The sequence below is a fragment of the Oncorhynchus keta genome, chromosome 14, assembly GCF_023373465.1.
Source record: "Oncorhynchus keta strain PuntledgeMale-10-30-2019 chromosome 14, Oket_V2, whole genome shotgun sequence".
NCBI lineage: Eukaryota > Metazoa > Chordata > Actinopteri > Salmoniformes > Salmonidae > Oncorhynchus > Oncorhynchus keta.
Window position 1 is genome coordinate 27109943 of NC_068434.1, and position 24373 is coordinate 27134315.

Genomic DNA, 24373 nt, shown 5'->3' on the forward strand with positions numbered 1-24373 from the left:
AGCTGCCCAGCAACACCTGTTGGGGTTGTGACCGTGAGACCGTGTCTGTGCCTCGACCTAGGTTGGGCAAAACTAAACATGGCGGTGTTCGCCGTAACAATCTCACTAGGATAAAGACCTCCTCCATTCCTGTCATTATTGAGAGATCATGATACATCACATCTTAAAATAGGGCTACTTAATGTTAGACCCCTTACTTCAAAGGCAATTATAGTCAATTAACTAATCACTGATCATAATCTTGATGTGATTGGCCTGACTGAAACATGGCTTAAGCCTGATGAATTTAGTGTGTTAAATGAGGCCTCACCTCCTGGCTACACTAGTGACCATATCACCCGTGCATCCCAAAGGCGGAGGTGTTGCTAACATTTACGATAGCAAATTTCAATTTACAAAAAAAAATATGTTTTCGTCTTTTGAGCTTCTAGTCATGAAATCTATGCAGCCTACTCAATCACTTTTCATAGCTACTGTTTACAGGCCTCTTGGGCCATATACAGCATTCCTCATTTAGTTCCCTGAATTCCTATCGGACCTTGTAGTCATAGCAGATAATATTCTAATCTTTGGTAACTTTAATATTTACGTGGAAAAGTCCACAGACCCACTCAAAAAGGCTTCCGGAGCCATCATCGACTCAGTGGGTTTTGTCCAACATGTCTCTGGACCTACTCGCTGTCACAGTCATACTCTGGACCTAGTTTTGTCCCGTGGAATAAATGTTGTGGATCTTAATGTTTTTCCTCATAATCCTGGACTATCGGACCACCATTTTATTATGTTTGCAATTGCAACAAATAATCTGCTCAGACCCCAACCAAGGAACATCAAAAGTTGTGCTATAAATTCACAGACAACACAAAGATTCCTTGATGTCCTTGCAGATTCCCTCTGTCTACCCAAGGACGCCAGAGGACAAAAATCAGTTAACCACCTAACTGAGGAACTCAATTTAACCTTACGCAATACTCTAGATGCAGTTGCACCCCTAAAAACTAAAAATGTTTCTCATAAGAAACTAGCTCCCTGGTACACAGAAAATACCTGAGCTCTGAAGCAAGCTTCCAGAAAATTGGAACGGAAATGGCGCCACACCAAACTGGAAGTCTTCCGACTAGCTTGGAAAGACAGTACCATGCAGTACCGAAGAGCCCTTACTGCTGCTCGATCATCCCATTTTTCCAACTTAATTGAGGAAAATAAGAACAATCCGAAATTCCTTTTTGATACTGTCGCAAAGCTAACTAAAAAGCAGCATTCCCAAAGAGAGGATGCTTTCACTTCAGCAGTAATACATTAATGAACTTCTTTGAGGAAAATATCATGATTATTAGAAAGCAAATTACAGACTCCTCTTTAAATCTGAGTATTCCTTCAAAGCTCAGTTGTCCTGAGTCTGCACAACTCTGCCAGGACCTAAGATCAAGAGAGACACTCAAGTGTTTTAGTACTAAATCTCTTGACACAATGATGAAAATAATCATGGCCTCTAAACCTTCAAGCTGCATACTGGACCCTATTCCAACTAAACTACTGAAAGAGCTGCTTCCTGTGCTTGGCCCTCCTATGTTGAACATAATAAACGTCTCTCTATCCACCGGATGTGTACCAAACTCACTAAAAGTGGCAGTAATAAAGCCTCTCTTGAAAAAGCAAAACCTTGACCCAGAAAATATAAAAAACTATCGGCCTATATCGAATCTTCCATTCCTCTCGAAAATTTTTGAAAAGGCTGTTGCGCAGCAACTCACTCTTCCTGAAGACTAACCATGTATACGAAATGCTTCAGTCTGGTTTTAGACCCCATCGTAGCACTGAGACTGCACTTGTGAAGGTGGTAAATGACCTTTTACTGGCATCAGACCGAGGCTCTGCATCTGTCCTCGTGCTCCTAGACCTTAGTGCTGCTTTTGATACCATCAATCACCACATTTTTTTGGAGAGATTGGAAACCCAAATTGGTCTACGCAGACAAGTTCTGGCCTGGTTTAAATCTTATCTGTCGGAAAGATATCAGTTTGTCTCTGTGAATGGTTTGTCCTCTGACAAATCAACTGTAAATGTTGGTGTTCCTCAAGGTTCCGTTTTAGGACCACTATTGTTTTCACTATATATTTTACCTCTTGGGGATGTCATTCGAAAACATAATGTTAACTTTCATTGCTATGCAGATGACACACAGCTGTACATTTCAATGAAACATAGTGAAGCCCCAAAATTGCCCTCGCTAGAAGCATGTGTTTCAGACATCAGGAAATGGATGGCTGCAAACTTTCTACTTTTATGGTCATATCCCAGTCTGCCTATATGGACAGCCCCATCAAGAGGATCCTCCTGGATGATGTATTTTGGGAGAGAGTGGTAAAGCAGCATGAAACTCCTGAAACCTATAGCAGTGCCATTGCATGGATTGAGGGCGACAATGCCATCCTGTCTGATGTTCAGACTCTGGCTGCAGATGTAAGAGAAGAAATCCATACTGCCCTGCCCACTTCACTGTTGCTCCAAGCAGAGGAAACTGCAGTTCTGAAATACATCCAAAAGCATGAAGACTTCTGCCTGAAGCCCATACACGCCGCAGCATACATGTTGGGCCCCAAGTACGCTGGCAAGAGCATCCTGTCTGGTGCAGAGATCAACAAGGCCTATGGTGTCATCACTACCTTGTCTCGCCACCTTGGCCTGGATATGGGCAAGGTTCTTGGCAGTCTGGCAAAGTACACTTACAAGCAAGGGCTTTGGGATGGAGATGCAACATGGCAGTCGTGCCAACATATCTCATCAGCCACCTGGTGGAAGGGACTTTGTGGATCTGAGGCTCTTTCCACTGTTGCCTCTGTCATCCTCCAAATCCCACCAACATCAACCGCCTCAGAGCACAACTGGTCCTTGTTTGGGAACACACACATCAAAGCACGCAACAGGCTGACCGATACAAGGGTTGAAAAATTGGTGGCTATCCGGGCAAATTTTAGTTTTTTTGAGCCTGACAACAAGCCATCCTCAACAAGGTTGTAAAGTGACAGTGAAAATGAGGCCTGAGAGTCTGATGTTCAAGAGGTGGACGGACATAAAGGAAGTTCAGGGAGAAGACATGGAAGCCTGAGAGGAAGACAACCAAAGGTTTAGTTTCTAAATCACTTTACAGATGTATGTTGAAAATGTTTTTGGGGAGATGCAATGGATCATTAGTGATCATTCAATATTCCCTTTCTTTTGTTGTTCAGTGAAATCATCCCATGTGACCTCATTTAATTAAAGTTCAATTTGTAACAATTGTTTTTTTACATTTCTATTGGAAGAATTTAATAATTTGCAATTACGTCTACTTATGATAAAAGGTTTATATTTCTGTCTCCATATGATATGGTTATTATTTCCAATTCAAAAAACATTGACATTTAAATTGTATTAATATTAATTCCCATATATACACTTGTTAATTCCCACGGAGAGTTTCCACCTCTGAATACTCCCTAAAAAAAGTGCAATCCTAGGAAGAACTCCTGTATCTCTGTAGTGATTGGGTGTATTGATACACCATCCAAAGTGTAATTAATAACTTCACCATGATCAAAGGGATATCAATATCTGCTTTTTTTCCACCCATCTACCAATGGGTGCCCTTCTTTGTGAGGAATTGGAAAACCTCCCCGTATTTGTGATTGTGTCTGTTTGTGATTGTGTTTGAAATTCACTGCTCGACTGAGGGACCTTACAGTTATTTGTATGTGTGGGGTACAGAGATGAGGTAGTCATGCAAAAATCATTAAACACTATTATTGCACACAGACTGAGGCCATGCGACGTATGTGACTTGTTAAGCACGTCTTTACTCCTGAACATATTTAGGCTTGCCATATCATAGGAGTTGAATACTTATTGACACAAGACATGTCCTTTTTTCATTTTTAATTCATTTGTTAAACAATTATATTTTGACATTATGGGGGATAAAGGCCAGTGGCAAAAAAATCTCAATTCAAGCAATGTATTATCTAGGCTGTAACACAACAAAATGTGGGAAAAGTGAAGGAGTGTGAATACTTCCGGAAGGCACTGTACATTTTTAAGTGACAAATCTGAGTCTCAGCGCAACTTCATTAGCAGACTAGCAGGAGGACACATTGGCAAACTGGCACCAGGGCAGCTCTGTGCAAATGAAAATGTAATAAATACATTTTTTAAACTCTTTAGAATTGTAAGTTTGTTAAATCAAATCACACAGATCACGTTCAATGTTAGTGGGTAGACAAAAGCCCTCTATTAACAAAATGTTCCATTGTGTATTAGGACTATATGATGTATCAGAGTAATATTGAGTCATTGTGCTGGTTTCTTTGAGGATGACAGATTTCTCCTTCGAGTGGTTGCCAATATCCATTCCTGAGAGCTCCTCCACCCCCACAGTACAGTGGTAGAAATGCTTCGTCACTTGGGAACACAACTGTGCTACATGAAAAATGTTCAATCTATGAAACACTCAAAACAGATAATGTTCCTCGGGAGCTGTGGGATTTGACAACATGACTAATGTTTAGCTCATCCATTTGTAAGGCCAACACGGTGAGTGGTCTAAAAAACTAGGAAACTACACGAGAACAATTAGGACACTCATTATTTTACTCACTCAGAGCAGCATACTGCCCTCACATCTAAAAAACTAGGAAACTACACGAGAACAATTAGGCCACTCATTATTTTACTCACTCAGAGCAGCATACTGCCCTCACATACTAGCCTACTTGATGCTTTCCATGTCTGCACACAAACCCTGGGTGATTGGCTAAAAACGTGAAAGTCATAATGACCTTAAATATTACTTGTGTCTGCTGTACAGTCTGACATGATAAGCTACTGGCATGTCTAATTAAAGCCCATGACTCAGAGGGAGCATAGTTTTTCAGTAGACTGGAATACTGAGGCAGATCAAACAGACCCCCAAAATGTACATAGTTCAGTAAAAGACCTTCAGACTCAGACAAATACACTACAATAAAACAAAGCATAAAGCCTAGTTGCTCTTCAATTTGTTGAGCTTTGCATTGTCAAGTGGTCAGTACTCACTAGGCCACACACAAAAGCCCAAAACCATGTGTGGCGTCTAGTCTGACCTCCCCTGCAACATCCCTGTACTGTACCACACAATTAGAAAAGAGCTGGGTGGCCTGGAATGCTAACAATTACATGACCAAAGTCATGGGTAGAGGGGAAGGGGGGAGGAGCTGGGCTGTAATATGATAAGTCATGGTCTGCTTTATGTGTGGTTTTAAACTCAAACATGCTATTTATCAAACTCAGGGAATTCAAACAATAAGTATAAACTTTATAAACAAGGGTCTGGAAAAGACGTCTGTTTGCGTCAATGTTTTGTGAAATGAAAAGCTTTGAATAATAGGTTAACGACTTACATCAGTAAATGTTAATCACTGGTAAATGTTGCTCTGTTCCATATGAGGCCATGACTTTCTAAATGCCTGCCTTCGAGGCATTTTTAGGTTGGCCTAGATGCTGAAATGTCATCGCTTTCATACCAACACATTTTCCCACCAACTTTATTTAGCCTTTTCCTTATCTGAAAGGGATTGCCGATATCAAAGCAGAAACTTTTATTTCCACCTAACGACCTAGCAATCATTTCTGTAAACTTCTGCCTACGGCTTTGTATGAAACATAGCTGTAATGCCGAGGCAGTATTGGCACGCACTATGTTCTTAAACTCTTGATGGATGCTAGGCAGCACCATTTAACCATCCTCCTGCCAGTTCGAAACTTTGCGAGGCATATCACTTCTCCCATCCCTTCGTATAGCCCACCACCAAGCATGAACTGTTATCTTAACCACAACTGAATGGATTCAGAAATAATTACTGTGGGAATAAATATCATTGAATGACGAAGATATTGGAATAAAGTAGGCTAATGCAACTGAAGGCATGTATGAAATTGTTTCTTACTTAAACTCCAAGTCATCTCATCATTGTAATACGTTTTAAGCAATAGCTTACCCCCGTGTGGTCAACTAGATGATCATTTCTGCAAAGTTTTGATTGGGACGCTTTGAGATAAGCGCGGGGACCTGTCTTGCTAAAGAAAATAAAAAGTAATATTTTTGGTTTTCAATGTATCTCTGTTTTGATATTGGTTAGACTAGAATTAGGCTGGAGAAATTGAGGAGAGCGCTGCTCATGACCATAGTGTCTAGTTGTCTCCTTTATTAGAACAGTTAGCCAGCATGTTATGTAGTTTAACAAGTTTTATATTTTTGCTCCTCACTCACAGTTGCTTCGTAGCCGAGGACTACTGCCGACCAAAAGCCTGGGACTTCACTGACTTGTCTCAATCCATGTGATTTTGTTTCACAGAATCTCAATCTGTATAGGCTATTTGGTTAATTGGTTTGTAGCTGGGCAAATAAGTGGAGGCGGTTTGGCTCATCTATTCATTTTCTCGTTTCTATCTGATCATAAACATTTAGTATGCAATAATGTCGCCCAAATCAAGGCTAGGCCTCAATCGAGTACCAAAAGCATGCGGAGGCTGTGGAATATGAACACGATACTCACATGAGTTTGAAAATAGGACTGCTATTATTTTTTTGCGGTAACATGATGAAGATACTCTCAATGTCAGACCCTATACCTGCTCCCTAACAAAGTGGAGTAAGGGTAGGAAAGAGATTCAACTTGGATCAAAAAAGCATGGGCTTGGGCTCAAAATATAACTTGATAACGTAGTGTTGATACATTTTATTTGTATTTTATTCTGTTATATTCATACCCACAAATATACAGTCGTGGCCAAACGTTTTGAGAATGACACAAATATTCATTTTCAAAGTCTGCTGCCTCAGTTTGTATGATGGCAATTTGCATATACTCCAGAATGTTATGAAGAGTGATCAGATGAATTGCAATTAATTGCCAAGTCCCTCTTTGCCATGCAAATTAACTGAAGCCCCCCCAAAAAATTCCAGCTGCATTTCAGCCCTGCCACAAAAGGACCAGCTGACGACATGTCAATGATTCTCTCATTAACACAGGTGTGAGTGTTGACGAGGACAAGGCTGGAGATCACTTATGCTGATTGAGTTTGAAAAACAGACTGGAAGCTTCTAAAGGAGGGTGGTGCTTGGAATCATTGTTCTTCCTCTTCAACCACGGTTACCTGCAAGGAAACACGTGCTGTCATCATTGCTTTGCACAAAAAGGGCTTCACAAGCAAGGATATTGCTGATAGTAAGATTACGCCTAAATCAATATTTTATCGGATCATCAAGAACTTCAAGGAGAGCGGTTCTATTGTTGTGAAGAAGGCTTCAGTGCGCCCAAGAAAGTCCAGCAAGCGCCAGGACCGTCTCCTAAAGTTGATTTAGCTGCGGGATTGGGGCACCACCAGTACAGAGCTTGCTCAGGAATGGCAACAGACAGGTGTGAGTGCATCTGCACGCACAGTGAGGCAAAGACTTTTGGAGGATGGCCTGGTGTCATCCAGAAAAGAAGCCACTTCTCTTCAGGAAAAACAACACGGACAGACTGATATTCTGCAAATCGTACAGGGATTGGACTGCTGAGGACTGGGGTAAAGTCATTTTCTCTGATGAATCCCCTTTCCAATTGTTTGGGGCATCCGGTAAAAAAGCTTGACCAGAGAAGACAAGGCGAGCGCTACCATCAGTCCTGTGTCATGCCAACAGTAAAGCATTCTGAGACCATTCATGTGTGGGGTTGCTTCTCAGCCAAGGGAGTGGGCTCACTCACAATTTTGCCTAAGAACACAGCCTTGAATAAAGAATGGTACCAACACATCCTCCGAGAGCAACTTCTCCCAACCATCCAGGAACAGTTTGGTGACGAACAATGCCTTTTCCAGCATGATGGAGCACCTTGCCATAAGGCAAAACTGATAACCAAGTGGTTCGGGAAACAAAACATCGATATTTTGGGTCCATAGCCAGGAAACTCCCCAGACCTTAATCCCATTGAGAACTTCTGGTCAATCCTCAAGAGGAGGGTGGACAAACAAAACCCCACAAACTCCAAGCATGGATTATGCAAGAATGGGCTGCCATCAGTCAGGATGTGGCCCAGAAGTTAATTGACAGCATGCCAGGGCAGATTGCACAGGTCTTGTAAAAGAAGGGTCAACACTGCAAATATTGACTCTTTGCATCAACTTCATGTAATTGTCAATAAAAGTCTGACACTTATGAAATGCATGTACTTATACTTCAGTATTCCATAGTAACATCTGACAAAAATATCTAAAGACACTATTTGTGTCATTCTCAAAACTTTTGGCCACGACTGTACACTGAGTGCACAGAACATTAGGAACAGGCATGGCCCATGTTGACTCCAATGCTTTCCACAGTGTCAGGTTGGCTGGATGTCCTTTGGGTGGTGGACCATTCTTGATACACACAAGAAACTGTTGAGAGTTATAACAAAACAAAAAAACTCAGCAGCGTTGCAGTTCTTGAGACTCAAACGCCTGCGCCTGGCACCTACTACCATATCACGTTGAAAGGCAGTTAAATATTTTGTCTTGCCCATTCACCCTCTGAATGGCACAAATACATAATCCAGGTCTTAATCATTCTTTAACCTGTCTCCTCCCCTTCATCTACACTGATTGAAGTGGATTTAACAGGTGACATCAATAAGGGATCATAACTTTCACCTGGATTCACCTGGTAAGTATGTCATGGGAAGAGCAGATTTATACACTCAGTATATGTGCGTTGATTCATCGGGGTAGGTGTGTCTTGTCTGTTTAATGAACCAAATAATTAACTAGAGATTTCATTCATTTGGACATAAAACTCCAAAGATACCATCCTATTATTTAGAAAATACATTTTATTAGTCTTATAATATCTCTTAGGACCTGCCTAAAATAATTCATCTGCACACCTCAAGTCACTGGCATGCGCACGGTAGACACAAAAGGCATAGGCAGACAAGAATGTGGTAAAAATGGGCCTGTTTGTTGTCATTTAAAACATTGGCCTGAAATAATATAAACCGCACATCCTATGTGAAAACAGCATCAGTAACAAGACAGCTAATGTCAAAATGAAAGTGGCTTCTTGGGGGGGACTGGGAACCAACCATAATTGCCAGTACAGAGCCAAAGGCCTACTGTGAGGTTTATTTTAGTGCCAGGGAGCAGAGAGTGTACGTCTTGCAGGACACCAGTGCTACTATTGTCATTTAGACCCATTCTGCTATATTATCCCCAATGACTAGACAGCAGGAATGTAGCAAGGACATATTTATTACTTATGCAATGCTGAATCTGAAAGGTGTAATGGGGTGGCCTGGACTGCAAAATTACGGACTTTTCTGTGTATAATTTCTTAAACAGTGTTGCAAAAAAAGAATATGAAAACCCAGATGGTGTGTGAAAGCCCTTCCCCTGCTTACTCCCTTTCCTGACACACACACACACTCTGATTTCCATAGAGGCTTGGCACTTACATAATCACATCAAGATCTGTGGATTTTTTTATACTACCCCCCACCCCACTTCTCTCTCTCCAATCTTATGTGTGAGTGTGCAACAAAATCTGTTCCCTGGGGAGGATTTGTCAGGAGTGAAAAGGAGAGAGAGGTATGGGAGGTAGGGTAGAGGGGTGAGGGACAGCGAGGGGTAGCGGTGCGCAGCGCAGTGACAAGAAACAACAACGGCTCCATTAGTCTCTCACTGGCTCAGGCCCCATTATGAGCAGAGCACAGATCATGCGTGCTGATAGCGCTGCGTTATCGTGAAAACACTACGCGTTTGTGACTCTGCCAATCTCTCTACTACCATCCCCTCCCAAGGACCAGCTCAACTCTGCAGCTGTGCAGAGAGCAGGGGAGGCTGGGAGAGAGAGAGGGGGCCAGGAGTAGGAGCTCCATGGTAGGATTAGGGAACAAAAGAGAGTACAGTAATAGCAAATCAATAAGGAGAGAATGTCAAAAAGATACAAATGGGTTTACCCTTCCACTGAATGGCACACAAACTGAACATCATCGAGACAATTGTTTGATAGTTGTTCAAAAATAGATGGGAAAACTTATACATGATGCAATAGCCTAGACAGAGTGCTGTGCCTCAAGAAAAACATACAGTGAAAGCAATGAAAGGGAAATATTGAGCTAAAGTGTCCTTCAGAGAATATGCTAGAACATACATCTTGAGTTCAAATAAATGATATTGTTTCCGCACAGGGCAAACCAACAGATTTCCTAATGCTAGCACATCACTCATGCTTGCGCATCTATTTTTTTGACAAACAAAGGTCTCCTTTTTCAGCTAATGCTGAGAAAAAAGGTTATTTGAGCAGTCTTGGGTCACTCAACCGAGACCGCTCTTCTCTGTGTCAAGGAGGCTCTGCTCTCCACTCTGCCATAGCTGACTCTCTCTCCTCTGTTCTCATCGTCCGAGATCTATCTATCCACTGCTTTCGACACCGTGAACCATCAGATCCTCCTCTCCACTCTCTGAGGCAGGGCATTAGGCTCTGCACACTCTTGGATTGCAACCTACCTGGTATGCTGCTCTTACCAGGTGTCAGAGATAGGATTTGTGTCTGTACCACGTACTCTCACGACTGGTGTCCCCCAGGGCTCGGTTCTAGGCCCTTTCCTCTATACACCAAGTCCCTTGGCTCCAACATATTCTCACATGATCTCTCCTATCATTGCTATGTGGATGACATTCAACTACTTTTCTCCTTCCCCCTTCTGACACACAGGCGGCAACATCTCTGTGTGCCTGGCAGATATCTCAGCTTGGGTGTCGTCCCACCACCTCAAGCTCAACCTCTTCAAGACGGAGCTGCTCTTACTCCCAGGCAAGACCTGCCCGCTCAAAGACCTCTCCATCATGGTTGACAACTCCACGGTGTTCCTCCCAGAGTGCAAAGAACCTTGGCGTGACCCTGGACAACACCTTGTTGTTCTCTGCAAACATCAAAGAAGTGACTCGCTCCTGCAGGATCATGCTCTATACAACATCCGTAGGGTACGACCCTACCTCACAGAAGAAGCGGTGCAGGTCCTAATCCAGGCACTGTCAACTCCCGCCTGAATACCTGCAACTCGCTGTTGGCTGGGCTCCCCGCATCTATCATCAAACCCCTGCAACTTATCCAGAACTCTCCAGTCAACCAAGTGTTCAACCTTCCCAAGCTCTCCCAAGTCACCCCGCTCCTCCGAACACTCCACTAGCTTCCAGTCAAACCTTGCATCCACTACAAGACCATGGTACTTGCCTACAGATAGGGCTGTGGCGGTCATGAAATGTTGGCAGCTGGTTATTGTCATGCAAAAGACCTTTAATTAAACATAAACACGTTTAGCATCTCTTGGCCTCAACACAACGCTGTTGAGCACCTTTGGATCATTTGCACTTAAAAAAGTCTAAAACAAAATTGAATGTACACCATCACAATAAATCCATTATTTATTTTAGGCAGGTCTAGAGAAACAGTATGATATGAAGAAAATGTATTTCAGGTGAACAGACTGAGTTGGCCTACTGTAGATACATGTTATCTGGCTTGTTCAATTAGCTGACAAGATATGCTTATAAAGTCCTGTGTCAGTATTTTTTTATAGTAAGAAGAATAGAATAAATTAGAAAGGATATTTTTCCCATTACAGAGCGAGTGTCAAAGTATTCATTTGAAACAGGTCCTACAGGCTAGATGTAGACTTATTTGGCAACTTTAGTTGTGAATGATACAAACCTTAAATCTTAGTAAACATATCATAACATACTGAAAATATTCAGACCCTTTGACTTTTTCCACATGTTGTTATGTTACAGCTTTATTCTAAAATGGATTTAAATTTCAACAAATTCTCTATCTACACACAATACCCTATAACGACAAAGCAAATGCAGGTTTTTAGAAATACCTTATTTACATACGTTTTCAGACCCTTTGCTATGAGACTCAAAATTGAACGCAGGTGCATCCTGTTTCCTTTGATCATCCTTGAGATGTTTCTACAACTTGAATGGAGTCCACTTGTGGTAAATTCGATTTGGAAAGGCACACACCTGTCAATATAAGGTCCCACAGTTGACAATGCATGTCATAGCAAGAACCAAAATATGAAGTCGGAGGACTTGTCCGGAGAGCTCCGAAACAGGAATGTGTCGAGCACATATCTGGGGAAGGATACCAAGAACACAGTGGCCTCCATCATTCTTAAATGGAAGAAGTTTGGAACCACCAAGACTATTCCTAGAGCTGGCCGCCAGGCCAAACTGTTTGCCAAAAAGGCACCTAAAGGACCATGAGAAACAAGATTCTCTGGTGTGATGAAACCAAGAATGAACTCTTTGGCCTGAATGCCAAGCGTCACATCTGGAGGAAACCTGCTAACATTACATGTATGATCTGTGTAATAATATTAATTGAATCAGAAATCCATTTGCAATCCTAGCTACAGCCTAATGTTAGCTAGCTAACGTTGGACCTAGTTGTTAGCTTTAGCTACCTGCAGTTTAATACTACAGCTATGACAATGTTTTTACTGGTAGTAGTATGAGTTGGGATTATGCTGGTTCATTGTTTAGCCTGCTAGCCATCCAGCTCCACCAGATGATTACATGACCCATCAAGTTAACCAGGTGTGTCTGTGGGTGATTACAGCCATCTATTGTATTTCATTAACATGTGTACATGTCTAGACCATTGTGACCCATCCACTTAGCCAGATGTGGTTGATGAGTGGTTATAGCATTTCCTTCACATGAACCATGAATTTAGTCAAGTGTATCAGGTAAGCGTCATCTAATAATTATAAAATGTCTTTATCTGGACACGTTTTGTTTTTGATATTGCTACTATGCAAATAACCATTTCACTGTACAATTTACACCTTCTGCATCCTGTGCATGTGACAAATAAACAAAAAATGTATTTGATATAGTGTGTGTTTACCAGAGACAGTAAAGTGAAGAACAATATGACCTGCACCCAAGTCAGATTAGAATATAGACCAAGGACTAGGAAGTGTATTTTTTACCTGGAGTTTTTCCTTATTGTAGGATACTACTTTATCCACTTTTAGTCTTGAAATCTTTGGTTGTTCACTAAACTACTCTCTTAGCACATGGCCTCACCTGTGAATCCTTAAAGAGATGGGTGGGGCTAAGGCTTAAGAGGGTGTGAATGATGCTGAATGGGTGTAGATGAAGAAGAGCCATTTCCACAAAAGTGGGGTTACAAGTTTATCATCAACTTTCGAAGCAGAATTACTTTCCCATTGTTCCTAAAATGTAGTGTATGATATACCATTTTCTAGCTCCGAGTCTCTACTTTTATCCAACGTAAAAAAAAAAACATTTCAAATGTTGCTACATAAGACCGAATCGGTCACATATATGGGCTGCATGGTGCGACTATAGGCTATTGATGATTTGAGAAAGGAGCAAATAAAGCTTGCACTCTGTTTCTTGCCTCGGGCTGCACAGCTGTTCTCTCGTCAAGGGATCACATTTTCACCCATCAGACTATTCTCAATTTAATCTTGTCTTTACTAATATGTCAAATTAGTTTAAATTTAGAATGGCACATTATCAAATGGGCAGGAACAGTGGAAAAAAGATATGTCATCTGTATGCACTCGAATAGCAAACGGCCAAGCGCTTTCCCGACGGGCCATTTTGTAGGCTAATTTGATTTTATAGCAGCGTGTGTGTTTAACATGAATAGCTGAGAAATAAATATAACACTTATTTCACTCCTTGCATCAACCACTGTTTGAGGAGCATGCTCTCTCTGCACGACAGGTGATATTCCTGTTTGAGGAGCATGCTCTCACTGCACGACAGGTGATATTCCTGTTTGAGGAACATGCTCTCTCTGCACGACAGGTGATATTCCTGTTTGAGGAGCATGCTCTCACTGCACGACAGGTGATATTCCTGTTTGAGGAGCATGCTCTCGCTGCACGACAGGTGATATTCCTGTTTGAGGAACATGCTCTCGCTGCACGACAGGTGATATTCCTGTTTGAGGAACATGCTCTCGCTGCACGACAGGTGATATTCCTGTTTGAGGAACATGCTCTCGCTGCACGACAGGTGATATTCCTGTTTGAGGAACATGCTCTCGCTGCACGACAGGTGATATTCCTGTTTGAGGAACATGCTCTCGCTGCACGACAGGTGATATTCCTGTTTGAGGAACATGCTCTCGCTGCACGACAGGTGATATTCCTGTTTGGGGAACATGCTCTCGCTGCACGACAGGTGATATTCCTGTTTGAGGAACATGCTCTCGCTGCACAACAGGTGATATTCCTGTTTGAGGAACATGCTCTCGCTGCACGACAGGTGATATTCCTGTTTGAGGAACATGCTCTCGCTGCACGACAGGTGATATTCCTGTTTGAGGAACATGCTCTCGCTGCACGACAGGTGATATTCCTGTTTGAGGAGCGTGCTCTCGCTGCACGACAGGTGATATTCCTGTTTGAGGAACATGCTCTCGCTGCACGACAGGTGATATTCCTGTTTGGGGAACATGCTCTCGCTGCACGACAGGTGATATTCCTGTTTGAGGAACATGCTCTCGCTGCACAACAGGTGATATTCCTGTTTGAGGAACATGCTCTCGCTGCACGACAGGTGATATTCCTGTTTGAGGAACATGCTCTCGCTGCACGACAGGTGATATTCCTGTTTGAGGAACATGCTCTCGCTGCACGACAGGTGATATTCCTGTTTGAGGAGCGTGCTCTCGCTGCACGACAGGTGATATTCCTGTTTGAGGAACATGCTCTCGCTGCACGACAGGTGATATTCCTGTTTGAGGAACATGCTCTCGCTGCACGACAGGTGATATTCCGCCCAAACTCTGTATGCCATGTTTCAAAGACATCTTAAAATCAGTTTTGTTTTATGTTTTTCTGCCATGCGTAATATGCGATAGGTCATGTATTATAAAGGCATAATCATCATTTTTATTAAGGTTGTTTTTTTCCGGGCTCATGGGGCCTATGCAGAAGCTCTAATACGCATATGGATGTTTTGAATGAATCATCACCTTAAAAAGCACTGTGCATTTCATTGTGTTGGGCTTTGAAACAACATCCACAACAACCATGTTTCAATCTGCATTTGAACTTCTTTCTTCAAATGGATCATCACAGTGGAGGTGAGATTAAAAAGCAAGGGTTTGAGCATAGCCTGAAGGTATGGATGAAGGAATGCTGATCAAATGAAGGAATGCTGATAGTTTAAACCTTGACTGGGGACTCACACAAGCTGATGCCTCTCAGCACAACCTGCAGCCAATCACTGACGAAAACAAGAAATGTAATCTCTAATAACAGCTTAATAAGATGAAGTCCTATTATATTTTATTTATTGAACAACACATACGGTACTACCTGCTAAAATCACACAGCTCACCCATGCCCCCTGAAAGAAGAACATGTTCACAGAGACTAGGCTGTTATTCCCTCAAGGTTTTACTTTTCAGGATTGGCTGCTAATCAATGTCCTCTTGGGATGAGCGAGAGAACAGTGTGGTGTTCATGTGTTGACAGAACTAGTGGAGTCCTCTACTGTACACAGAAAAGGGACAGAAGAGAGAACTGAAGTGGTTGAGGAAGAACACAATGCTCCCTGGGCAGGTTCTTTAAAAAATAAAGTCCCAGAGAGCCCGTAATCCTGTCTGACTGATACTGGAAGACACAGCCAGCCACACACAAATTGTTAGCCACACACTGCTACACATTACACACACACTGACCATCTGGTGTCGGCCAATGTGTGCCCGTAACATTCCTGAGGGTAATGTTGCCTAACTCACTTGACCTCTGGAGACAGGACCTCCATTTCTACTACAAAGAAAGATGGAGAGAGGAGAGAACAGACAGTGAACTAATTCAAATTAATATATGAAGACCTCCCGGAGAGAAACTGATGCACAGCACTGCGAATAGAATCCAGTTGCAGCTGACCTCATGAGAAAAGCGTTCGTTGAAGATATACTTCACACTTTAGTTCTCTTGTACTTTTCCCAGGTAACATATGCTGGAATATTGGCTACTTCAATCAACTGATGAAGAATAATGACTCTGTGCTCAAGGCCTACCCTCTGTATGCAAAATTTATGGAATGCATATAAATAATTCATAACTACTCATCAAGACTCATCCTCAGAAAAAGCATGACTATATATATAGCCACAGGAAGACCCAGAGTTACCTCTGCTGCAGAGGATAAGTTCATTAGTGTTGACTGCCTCAGAAATAGCAGCCCAAACGAATGTTTCACACAGTTCAAGTAACAGACATCTCAACATCAACTGTTTAGAGGAGACTTCGTGAATCAGGCCATCATGGTCGAATTGCTGCAACAAAAAAAACACTACTAAAAGAGACTTGCTTGGGCAAAGAAAAACGAGCAATGGACATTAGACCGGTGGAAATCTGTCCTTTGCTTTGAGGAGTCTAAATTTGAGATTTCTAACCACTGTGTCTTTGTGAGACGCAGAGTAGGTGAACAGATAACCTCTGCATGTGTGGTTCCCACCGTGAAGCATGGAGGTGGTGTGATGGTGTGGGGGTGCTTTGCTGGTGACACGGTCAGTGATTTACTTAGAAATCGAGGCACACTTAACCAGCATGGCTACAACAGCATTCTGCAGCGATACGCCGTCCCATCTGGTTTGCGCTTACTGGGACGATCATTTGTTTTTCAGGAAAATGACTACAGGCTGTGGAAAGGCTATTTGACCAAGAAAGAGAGTGATGAGTGCTACATCAGACGACCTAGCCTCCACAATCACCTGGCCTTAACCCAATTGAGATGGTTTGGTATGAGTTGGACCACAGAGTGAAGCAAAAGCAGCCAACAAGTGCTCAGCATATTTTACCGACCAGCTCAAATCGGTCTTACAGTTGAAGTTAGAAGTTCACATCCACCTTATCCAAAAACATTTAAACTCTGTTTTTCACAATTCCTGACATTTAATCCTAGTAAAGATTCCCTGTCTTCGGTCAGTTGGGATCACCACTTTATTTTAATAATGTGAAATGTCAGAATAATAGTAGAGAGGATTATTTATTTCAGCTTTTATTTCTTTAATCACATTCCCAGTGGGTCAGAAGTTTACATACACTCAATTAGTATTTGGTAGCATTGCCTTTAAATTGTTTAACTTGGCTCAAACGTTTCAGGTAGCCTTCCACAAGCTTCCCACAATAAGTTGGGTGGATTTTGGCCCATTCCTCCTGACAGAGCTGGTGTAACTGAGTCAGGTATGTAGACCTCCTTTTTCGCACCAGCTTTTTCAGTTCTCCCCACAAATGTCCTATAGGATTGAGGTCAGGTCTTTGTGATGGCCACTCCAATACCTTGACTTTGTTGTCCTTAAGCCATTTTGCCAGTATGCTTGGGGTCAATGTCAATTTGGAAGACCCATTTGCGACCAAGCTTTAACTTCCTGACTGATGTGTCTTGAAATGTTGCTTCAATATATCCACAGAATTTTCTTGCCTCATGATTCCATCTATTTTGTGAAGTGCACCAGTCCCTCCTGCAGCAAAGCACCCCCAAAACATGATGCTGCCACCCCCGTGCTTCACGGATGGGATGGTGTTCTTCGGCTTGCAAGCCTCCCCCTTTTTCCTCCAAACATAACGATGGTCATTATGGTCAAACAGTTCTGTTTTCGTTTCATCAGACCAGAGGACGTTTCTCCAAAAAGTACCACCTTTGTCCCCATGTGCAGTTGCAAACTGTAGTCTGGCCTTTTTATGGCGGTTTTGGAGCAGTGGATTCTTCCTTGCTGAGCGGCCTTTCAGGTTATGTCGATATAGGACTGGTTTGACTGTGGATATAGATACTTTTGTACCTGTTGCCTCCAGCATCTTCACAATGTCCTTTGCTGTTGTTCAGGGATTGATTTGCACTTTTCGCACCAAAGTACGTTCATCTCTAGGAGACAGAACACATCTCCTTCCTGAGTGGTATGATGGCTGCGTGGTCCCATGGTGTTTCTACTTGCGTACTATTGTTTGTACAGATGAACGTGGTACCTTCAGACATTTGCTCTCAAGGATGAACCAGACTTGTGGAGGTCTACAAAAAGAAATCTGAGGTCTTGGCTGATTTCTTTTGATTTTCCCATGATGTCAAGCAAAAAGGCAATGAGTTTGAAGGTAGGCCTTGAAATACATCCACAGGTACACCTCCAATTGACTCAAATTATGTCAATTAGCCTATCAGAAGCATCTAAAGCCATGTCATTTTCTGGAATGTTACAAGCTGTTTAAAGGCACAGTCAACTATGTGTATGTAAACCTCTGACCAACTGGAATTATAAGTGAAATAATCTGTCTGTAAATAGTTGTTGGGAAAATGACTTGTGTCATAAAAAGTGTAAATGGTATATCATACACTACAGTTAAGGAACAACGGGGGAAAGTAATTTTGTTTTAAAAGTTGATAAACTTGTAGACTCACTTTTGAGAAAATGGCCTTTGAATGTTTTGGGACTTCTTCGACAGCCATTCAGCATCGTTCACACTCTCTTAAGCTTCAGCCCCACCCATCTCTAAGGGTTGATCTGAGCGTTCTGTAATAACAGCAGCAGTCAAGCGCCCCTGTAAAGACTATTATACAAAGATTCAAAATAGCTACTGATAACAAATGTGTATTTAATTGTTGTATATTTCTGTTTTTGTATTTTTCAATTCTATCAGTAAGTGTAAAAACAACATTTTTTTTGTTGACAAATTGAAAATGTACCATCTTGATATGTTATACCCCTGTCTTAGGTTTATGTACTCTTGTTTGTATATTTCTGTTTTTGTATTTGTTTGCTTCATAATAATAATACAAAATGTATCAATTTTAAAAAAGCAATCTAACTTGCTAGATACTTCCAGACACAAATGAGAGAACAGCTCAGTGACCATTTTACTCAACCTAGCAGAGCTGGTTAGGCTGTTTTCATGTCATACAGAGCGTTGGTGACTAACTGTGCTGCTGGCAACAATTTAATGACTCAATTTTGCTGACATTTACTGATAGCGGCCATATTCAACTGGGTTAAGCATTCGTAAATTCATCAGTTATTCTGCGCTCTGAAACACTCATATGAGTCTTTAAGACATGTAGCTAGCTAGCTGAACAATGATCCACAATCCACAATGACGTTACTACCCTGCATGAATCTGCAAATGGCTCTGAGATATGAATAATACAATTATACACGTAACGCTAGTTAGCAATACACTTTAACCTGAAATAAAAAAAGACTTTCAAAATTAGAAACGTGTAATATCTGAAAATGTAGCTAGCTAGGCTATCTTACCCGGGGTCTGAAATCTGAGTAGATAACCAGAGCAAATTCACCAGCTAGTATGTCTATCAACAGTTGTTGCATTGACATTCTATTGAAATGGATACTTGCATTGAGTCTTTTGTCAAGACATGTAGCTAGCTAGCTAAACAATGAACCATAATCCCAACCCATAAAGTCACTACCCTGCATGAATCTGCAGGTAGCTAACCAACCAGGTTGAATGTTAGCTAGCCAACATTAGTCAAGCAAATGAGTGGTTTATGTTCAAGTTTATGTTCAAACAGCTCTCCTGTGAAGTAGTGACCCGCGTCATACGTCTAGTTTCTTGAAACGGGTCATATATGTGGGAACTCCTTCAAGACTGTTGGAAAAGCATTCCACATGAAGCTGGCTGAGAGAATGCCAAGAGTGTGCAAAGCTGTCATCAAGGCAAAGGGTGGCTACTTAGAAGAATCTCAAATACAAAATATATCTTGATTTGTTTAAACACCTTTTTGGTTACTACATGATTCCATGTGTTATTTCATAGTTTGTCTTCACTATCATTCTACAATGTAGGTGTGTAGGTGTGTCCAAACTTTTGACTGATAAGTATTCAGATCCTTTACTCAGTACTTTGTTGAAGCACCTTTGGCAGTGATTACAGCCACAAGTCCTCTTGGGACGCTACAAGCTTGGCACACCTGTATTTGGGGAGTTTCTCCCAGTCTTCTCTGCAGATCCTCTCACAATCTGTCAGGTTGGATGGGGAGTGTCGCTGCACAGCTATTTTCAGGTGTTTCCAGAGATGTTCGATTGGGTTCATGTCCGGGCTCTGGCTGGGCCAATCAAGGACATTCAGAGACTTGTCCCGAAGCCACTCCTGCGTTGTCTTGGCTATGTGCTTAGGGTCGTTGTCCTGGTGGAAGTTGAACCGTCACCCCAGTCTGAGGTCCTGAACGCTCTTGAGCTGGTTGTCATCAAGGATCACTCTGTACTTTCCTCTGTTCATCTTTCCCTTGATCCTGACTTGTCTGCCAGTCCCTGCCGTTAAAGAACATCCCCACAGCATGATGCTTTCCACCACCATGCTTCACCATAAGAACGGTGCATGTTTCCTCCAGACGTGACACTTGGCATTCAGACCAAAGAGTTCAATCTTGGTTTCAGCAGACTAGAGAATCTTGCTTCTCATGGTCAGAGTCCTTTAGGTGCCTTTTGGCAAACTCCAAGCGGGATGATCAATGGAAACAGGATGCACCTAAGCTCAATTTTGAGTCTCATAGCAAAGGGTCTGAATACGTATGTAAATGTGATGTTTTTATTTTTTATAAATTTGAAATAAACCCCCCTAAAATGATTTTTCAAAATCTGGCAACCCTGTTTAGCTTTCCCACTTGTATTTAGGGTGATGATCTGTGAGGTGATAACATTATTTGCTTTGTGATTTGTCAAAAACTGTAAACAACTTGTAGAAGAAATGTGCTCCGGATCTTGTGCATACTGTAACAAGTACATTGAAGATTTGTAATATGCTGAAAAGTGGTCAAACTAAGTCCATGTTTTTGGGGCATTGGGAGCAGCCATCTTTGACTTTGTTTCTTTATGTCTTATTAGTGAATGGCATTCTGGGATTAGGGAGTTTTTGATTGTCAAACAAATATTGCTGCAATCAAATTTAGCTGCTGTTATGTGTCAGCTAAGCTCTCTTTTCTAAACAATTTTACATCTCGCTTGTGCGCACCAGAGATACATTCTAAACAAGTATAGATGTTAGATCGCTAACTAATGTTTAGTTTTTTGTCAGCGCAACCGGTTATTTAGAATGATTTATGGAATGAGTTTGGCTGTGGATGTGTTCCTTGTGATGCTTGGATGATGAAGTTCACATTTATCTTTCACAATAAAATATAAAATTGAGGAATAAACTTGTGAAGATCTTTATTTCCCATCAGTACAAAGCATTATTTAGATGCTTTTCAAAAAACAATGCTGTTTCGATGAGTTTGTTGCATCATATGTTCTGTTGCTACTGTTCCAATCAGATATTTGCGACGGTACGCTGCAGGGACCACTCAACAATGATCACAAATACATGATCGGACACGTCAAAGGGTTAAAAAGTGATTTAAAGTGATGAGCAAAGGTGACAGAGGCTTCTAGAAAAGCCTGAGAGATCAAAGAAACCAGGGGGTCCTGGGTCCTGAGCGAGAGCAGATGGTGTGTGTTATCATGTCTAGTACAGTAGTAGATCGCTACGTACCTCTCATTCCCTGGCTGGAACTCAGACAGCAGAGAGGGCCGGCGGCGGTGGGGCTGAGCCAGGTGTGAGCTGTAGTCCCGAGAGTGAGGGTGGTAGTCCACCAGTCCCACATCCTGAAACGCATGAGGAGAGCACACCAGAAATCTTCCAATCTGAGACAAGTCTATGGTAGCGTGCCTCTGTTAATTCACTCATTCTCTCATTTTCTCTCTCCATCTAGCTCTTCATTCCTGGTCATTACATTATCATCCTTTCTCTCCATTTACCTCATACATATGAGAGAGTGGCCATTCCTCGACACATGTGCCTCTCTCACTGAGCTGAGGCTGATGGGACTAACTGTGGGTTGTGGACTGTCCATCTGCCCTCATCTCCTCCTCAGCATGATGACAAGTGGGAGTGAAGGGATTAACAAGCAGGGGCAGCTGTGGGGATCCTGGGGGGGGGTGTAACCCTAGGATTCCCTCTTTACAACAGAGAGAGAAACTCACACCGACACAGGACGTCAAGCCACAAGATGAACCTACTTACTAGCTAGGGGCCTCTTCTGGGAAGACAAGACACATATCCCTCTGACCCGTTCAAAAAACAGTCATGGCGATTAAGAAATGAGGGAAGACATTTGGGCATAATGGAGAAACCTAGAAAATGATTCCACCATGAAAACATTAACTTTCAATTCAAACACCTTTGTGTGCATAACAGTATAGCCACAAAAGTGTAGTTACTCGGTGCAGGATAATTCTGTTGACAAAATGACAGCTAACCTAAGGGAGCCGAGGTAACATCTACATGTAAATCATTATACACCGAGCTTTCATGTGAAGGCGCTAAGTACCAGTGTTCCTGTCGCCAGCTAGTTTCAGGGCTCTTACCGTGTGTGCCCGTGCCAGCTGCAGCGGTAGACTGGCAGGGTTTGGCAGGTGGCGGATGTCCACAGCCCTCCGGCCCTGAGGCACAGACTGGGGGTGGGAGGACATGCTGGTGCGGCCGCTTCCTCTACAGACTGGATGTTGGTGGGGCTGCAGAGCAGGCGAGGTACATCATGGGTTTGGTCCTGTAGACAGCGACCTGTAGGGAGAAGAGAACGGCATGATGAGAAACTAATCACATACAAGTCAGGACAGTTGACCAACCCAAATCAAGCCAGTTTGAAGTCATACGTCCTATCAGGGTTTTGGTAGTCTTCGGCACGGATATCAGCTTTCTGCAGAACAATAATAATCTGTCTCGCTGTATGTAGATTGAGAAGGGTTAAATGCTATTTGGCCACCAGCTCGAGATGAATGTGTCAGTGCATCCTGGATATAAGAGTGTCAGCACCTCTCTCCAGCAGCTGCTAACATTTCCACTGTTCCTGATGGCAGATCTTACACTTGCCTGCCTACACACTGAATGGCATTCTGTCCCTCGCACTGGAGGAGTTATGTCTATGAAAAGTTAGGCAAAGTCAAAATGCTAGTTGATAACCTAATGCCCAGGGTTTAATAGGGAAATAATTACACTATGCTAAGTATGGATGTTCCAACACCAGTTAAGTTTTATCGCCAAGGACATATCACCAAACGGCAGCGAGTGCACTTCTAGTGTGGTTAAGAGATGGATAAAAAATGCAGTGATACGACGAGTGCTTTGTGCTGTTTGAGTAGGCTTCTCCCCCACAACCACGTTGGAAAAGCTCATGGACAAGATTTTCTGTTCTTCACGGTGATTAAGAAATTAAAATAAAAAGGAGTGGGAAGAGAGGCATAATCCTCTTACTGTTTTCATACCTATTACAATACACATTAATGAGAGAAAATAGATTTCTATAAAACACAGCAGCATATATCCTATAAAGCAGAGATTTTTTGAAGCGGTGAGTGTTCACAGTACCAGATCCCCTGAGGTTGAGCTGGGCGATATGGACAAAAATCCATATTGCAGTAACTAGCCTGAATTGATGCGCTAACCAGGGTTGCCATGTCTGCGGTTTTCCTGCGATTGGGCTACTTTGAAAACAATATCACGGGTGTAAATGTATTGGTCGCGGGTTGTGGGTTTTTGGGCTTCTTCTAAGTTGCACCGCGGCCGCCATGCCATGTATCTATTTCACTGTCTCCTGCTGCTGACTATCAGGCAATGAGGAAGGCTGTTGCTGAGTGAGTGGAGGGGGGCCTTCTTGCTGAAAGAGCACCGCAGCAAGCAGCTTACTTAGTCCACTATTGACTGAGTCACATGAGTAAGAGAAGACAGAGCAGCACGTCATGACAACTTTTTACCAGTTGTATGTAGGCTATTTAACTTGACATTATGGCAAGTGGACATTTGAAATTGAAGTTATGTAACTCCCTCATGTGCTTCTATTATGGGGAACAATCCTCAATGAAGCTGACATTAATTTTGGAGAATGATACATTTGCATCTGTTGGCAATCAAGTAGTCTATAATTGTATATGCTAATGTAGGCTACAATTTGATACAATAAATACATGTTGAAATGACTATATCACTGGAGATTTTGCAAATCAAATGTTTCACTTGTGTAGCCTACCAGGAGCCGGCAAATACATTTTTTAAATACGTTATAACTTCAGTGTATTGTTGTTGTAGCCTTGTGTTACTACGCAAATATTAATGGCCAAGTTTAGTTAATTAAGTTGTTGACAAGCATATTCAGTTCATATACAGTAGTCAAACATTTTGGACACACCTACTCATTCAAGGGTTTTTACTTTTACTATGTTATACATCGTATAATAATAGTGCAGACATCAAAACTAGGAAATAACACATGGAATCATGTAGTAACCAAAAAA

General features: G+C 42.1%; 1 protein-coding gene across 11 annotated transcripts in view; it reads right to left on the reverse strand.

The window, feature by feature from the left end:
• The window catches only part of LOC118393084 (nuclear receptor corepressor 2-like), a 186188-nt gene that overhangs the window by 114695 nt on the left and 47120 nt on the right, over positions 1 to 24373 (reverse strand). For all 11 annotated transcript variants that reach the window (XM_035785364.2, XM_035785361.2, XM_035785371.2 and 8 more), the window contains exons 2-3: positions 22451 to 22646; positions 21576 to 21688 (exon numbers count right to left, since the gene is read on the reverse strand). In XM_035785364.2, the coding sequence (XP_035641257.2) occupies positions 21576 to 21688; positions 22451 to 22555 (218 nt within the window). In that variant the 5' untranslated portion in view covers positions 22556 to 22646. The remainder of the gene's footprint in view (positions 1 to 21575; positions 21689 to 22450; positions 22647 to 24373) is intronic.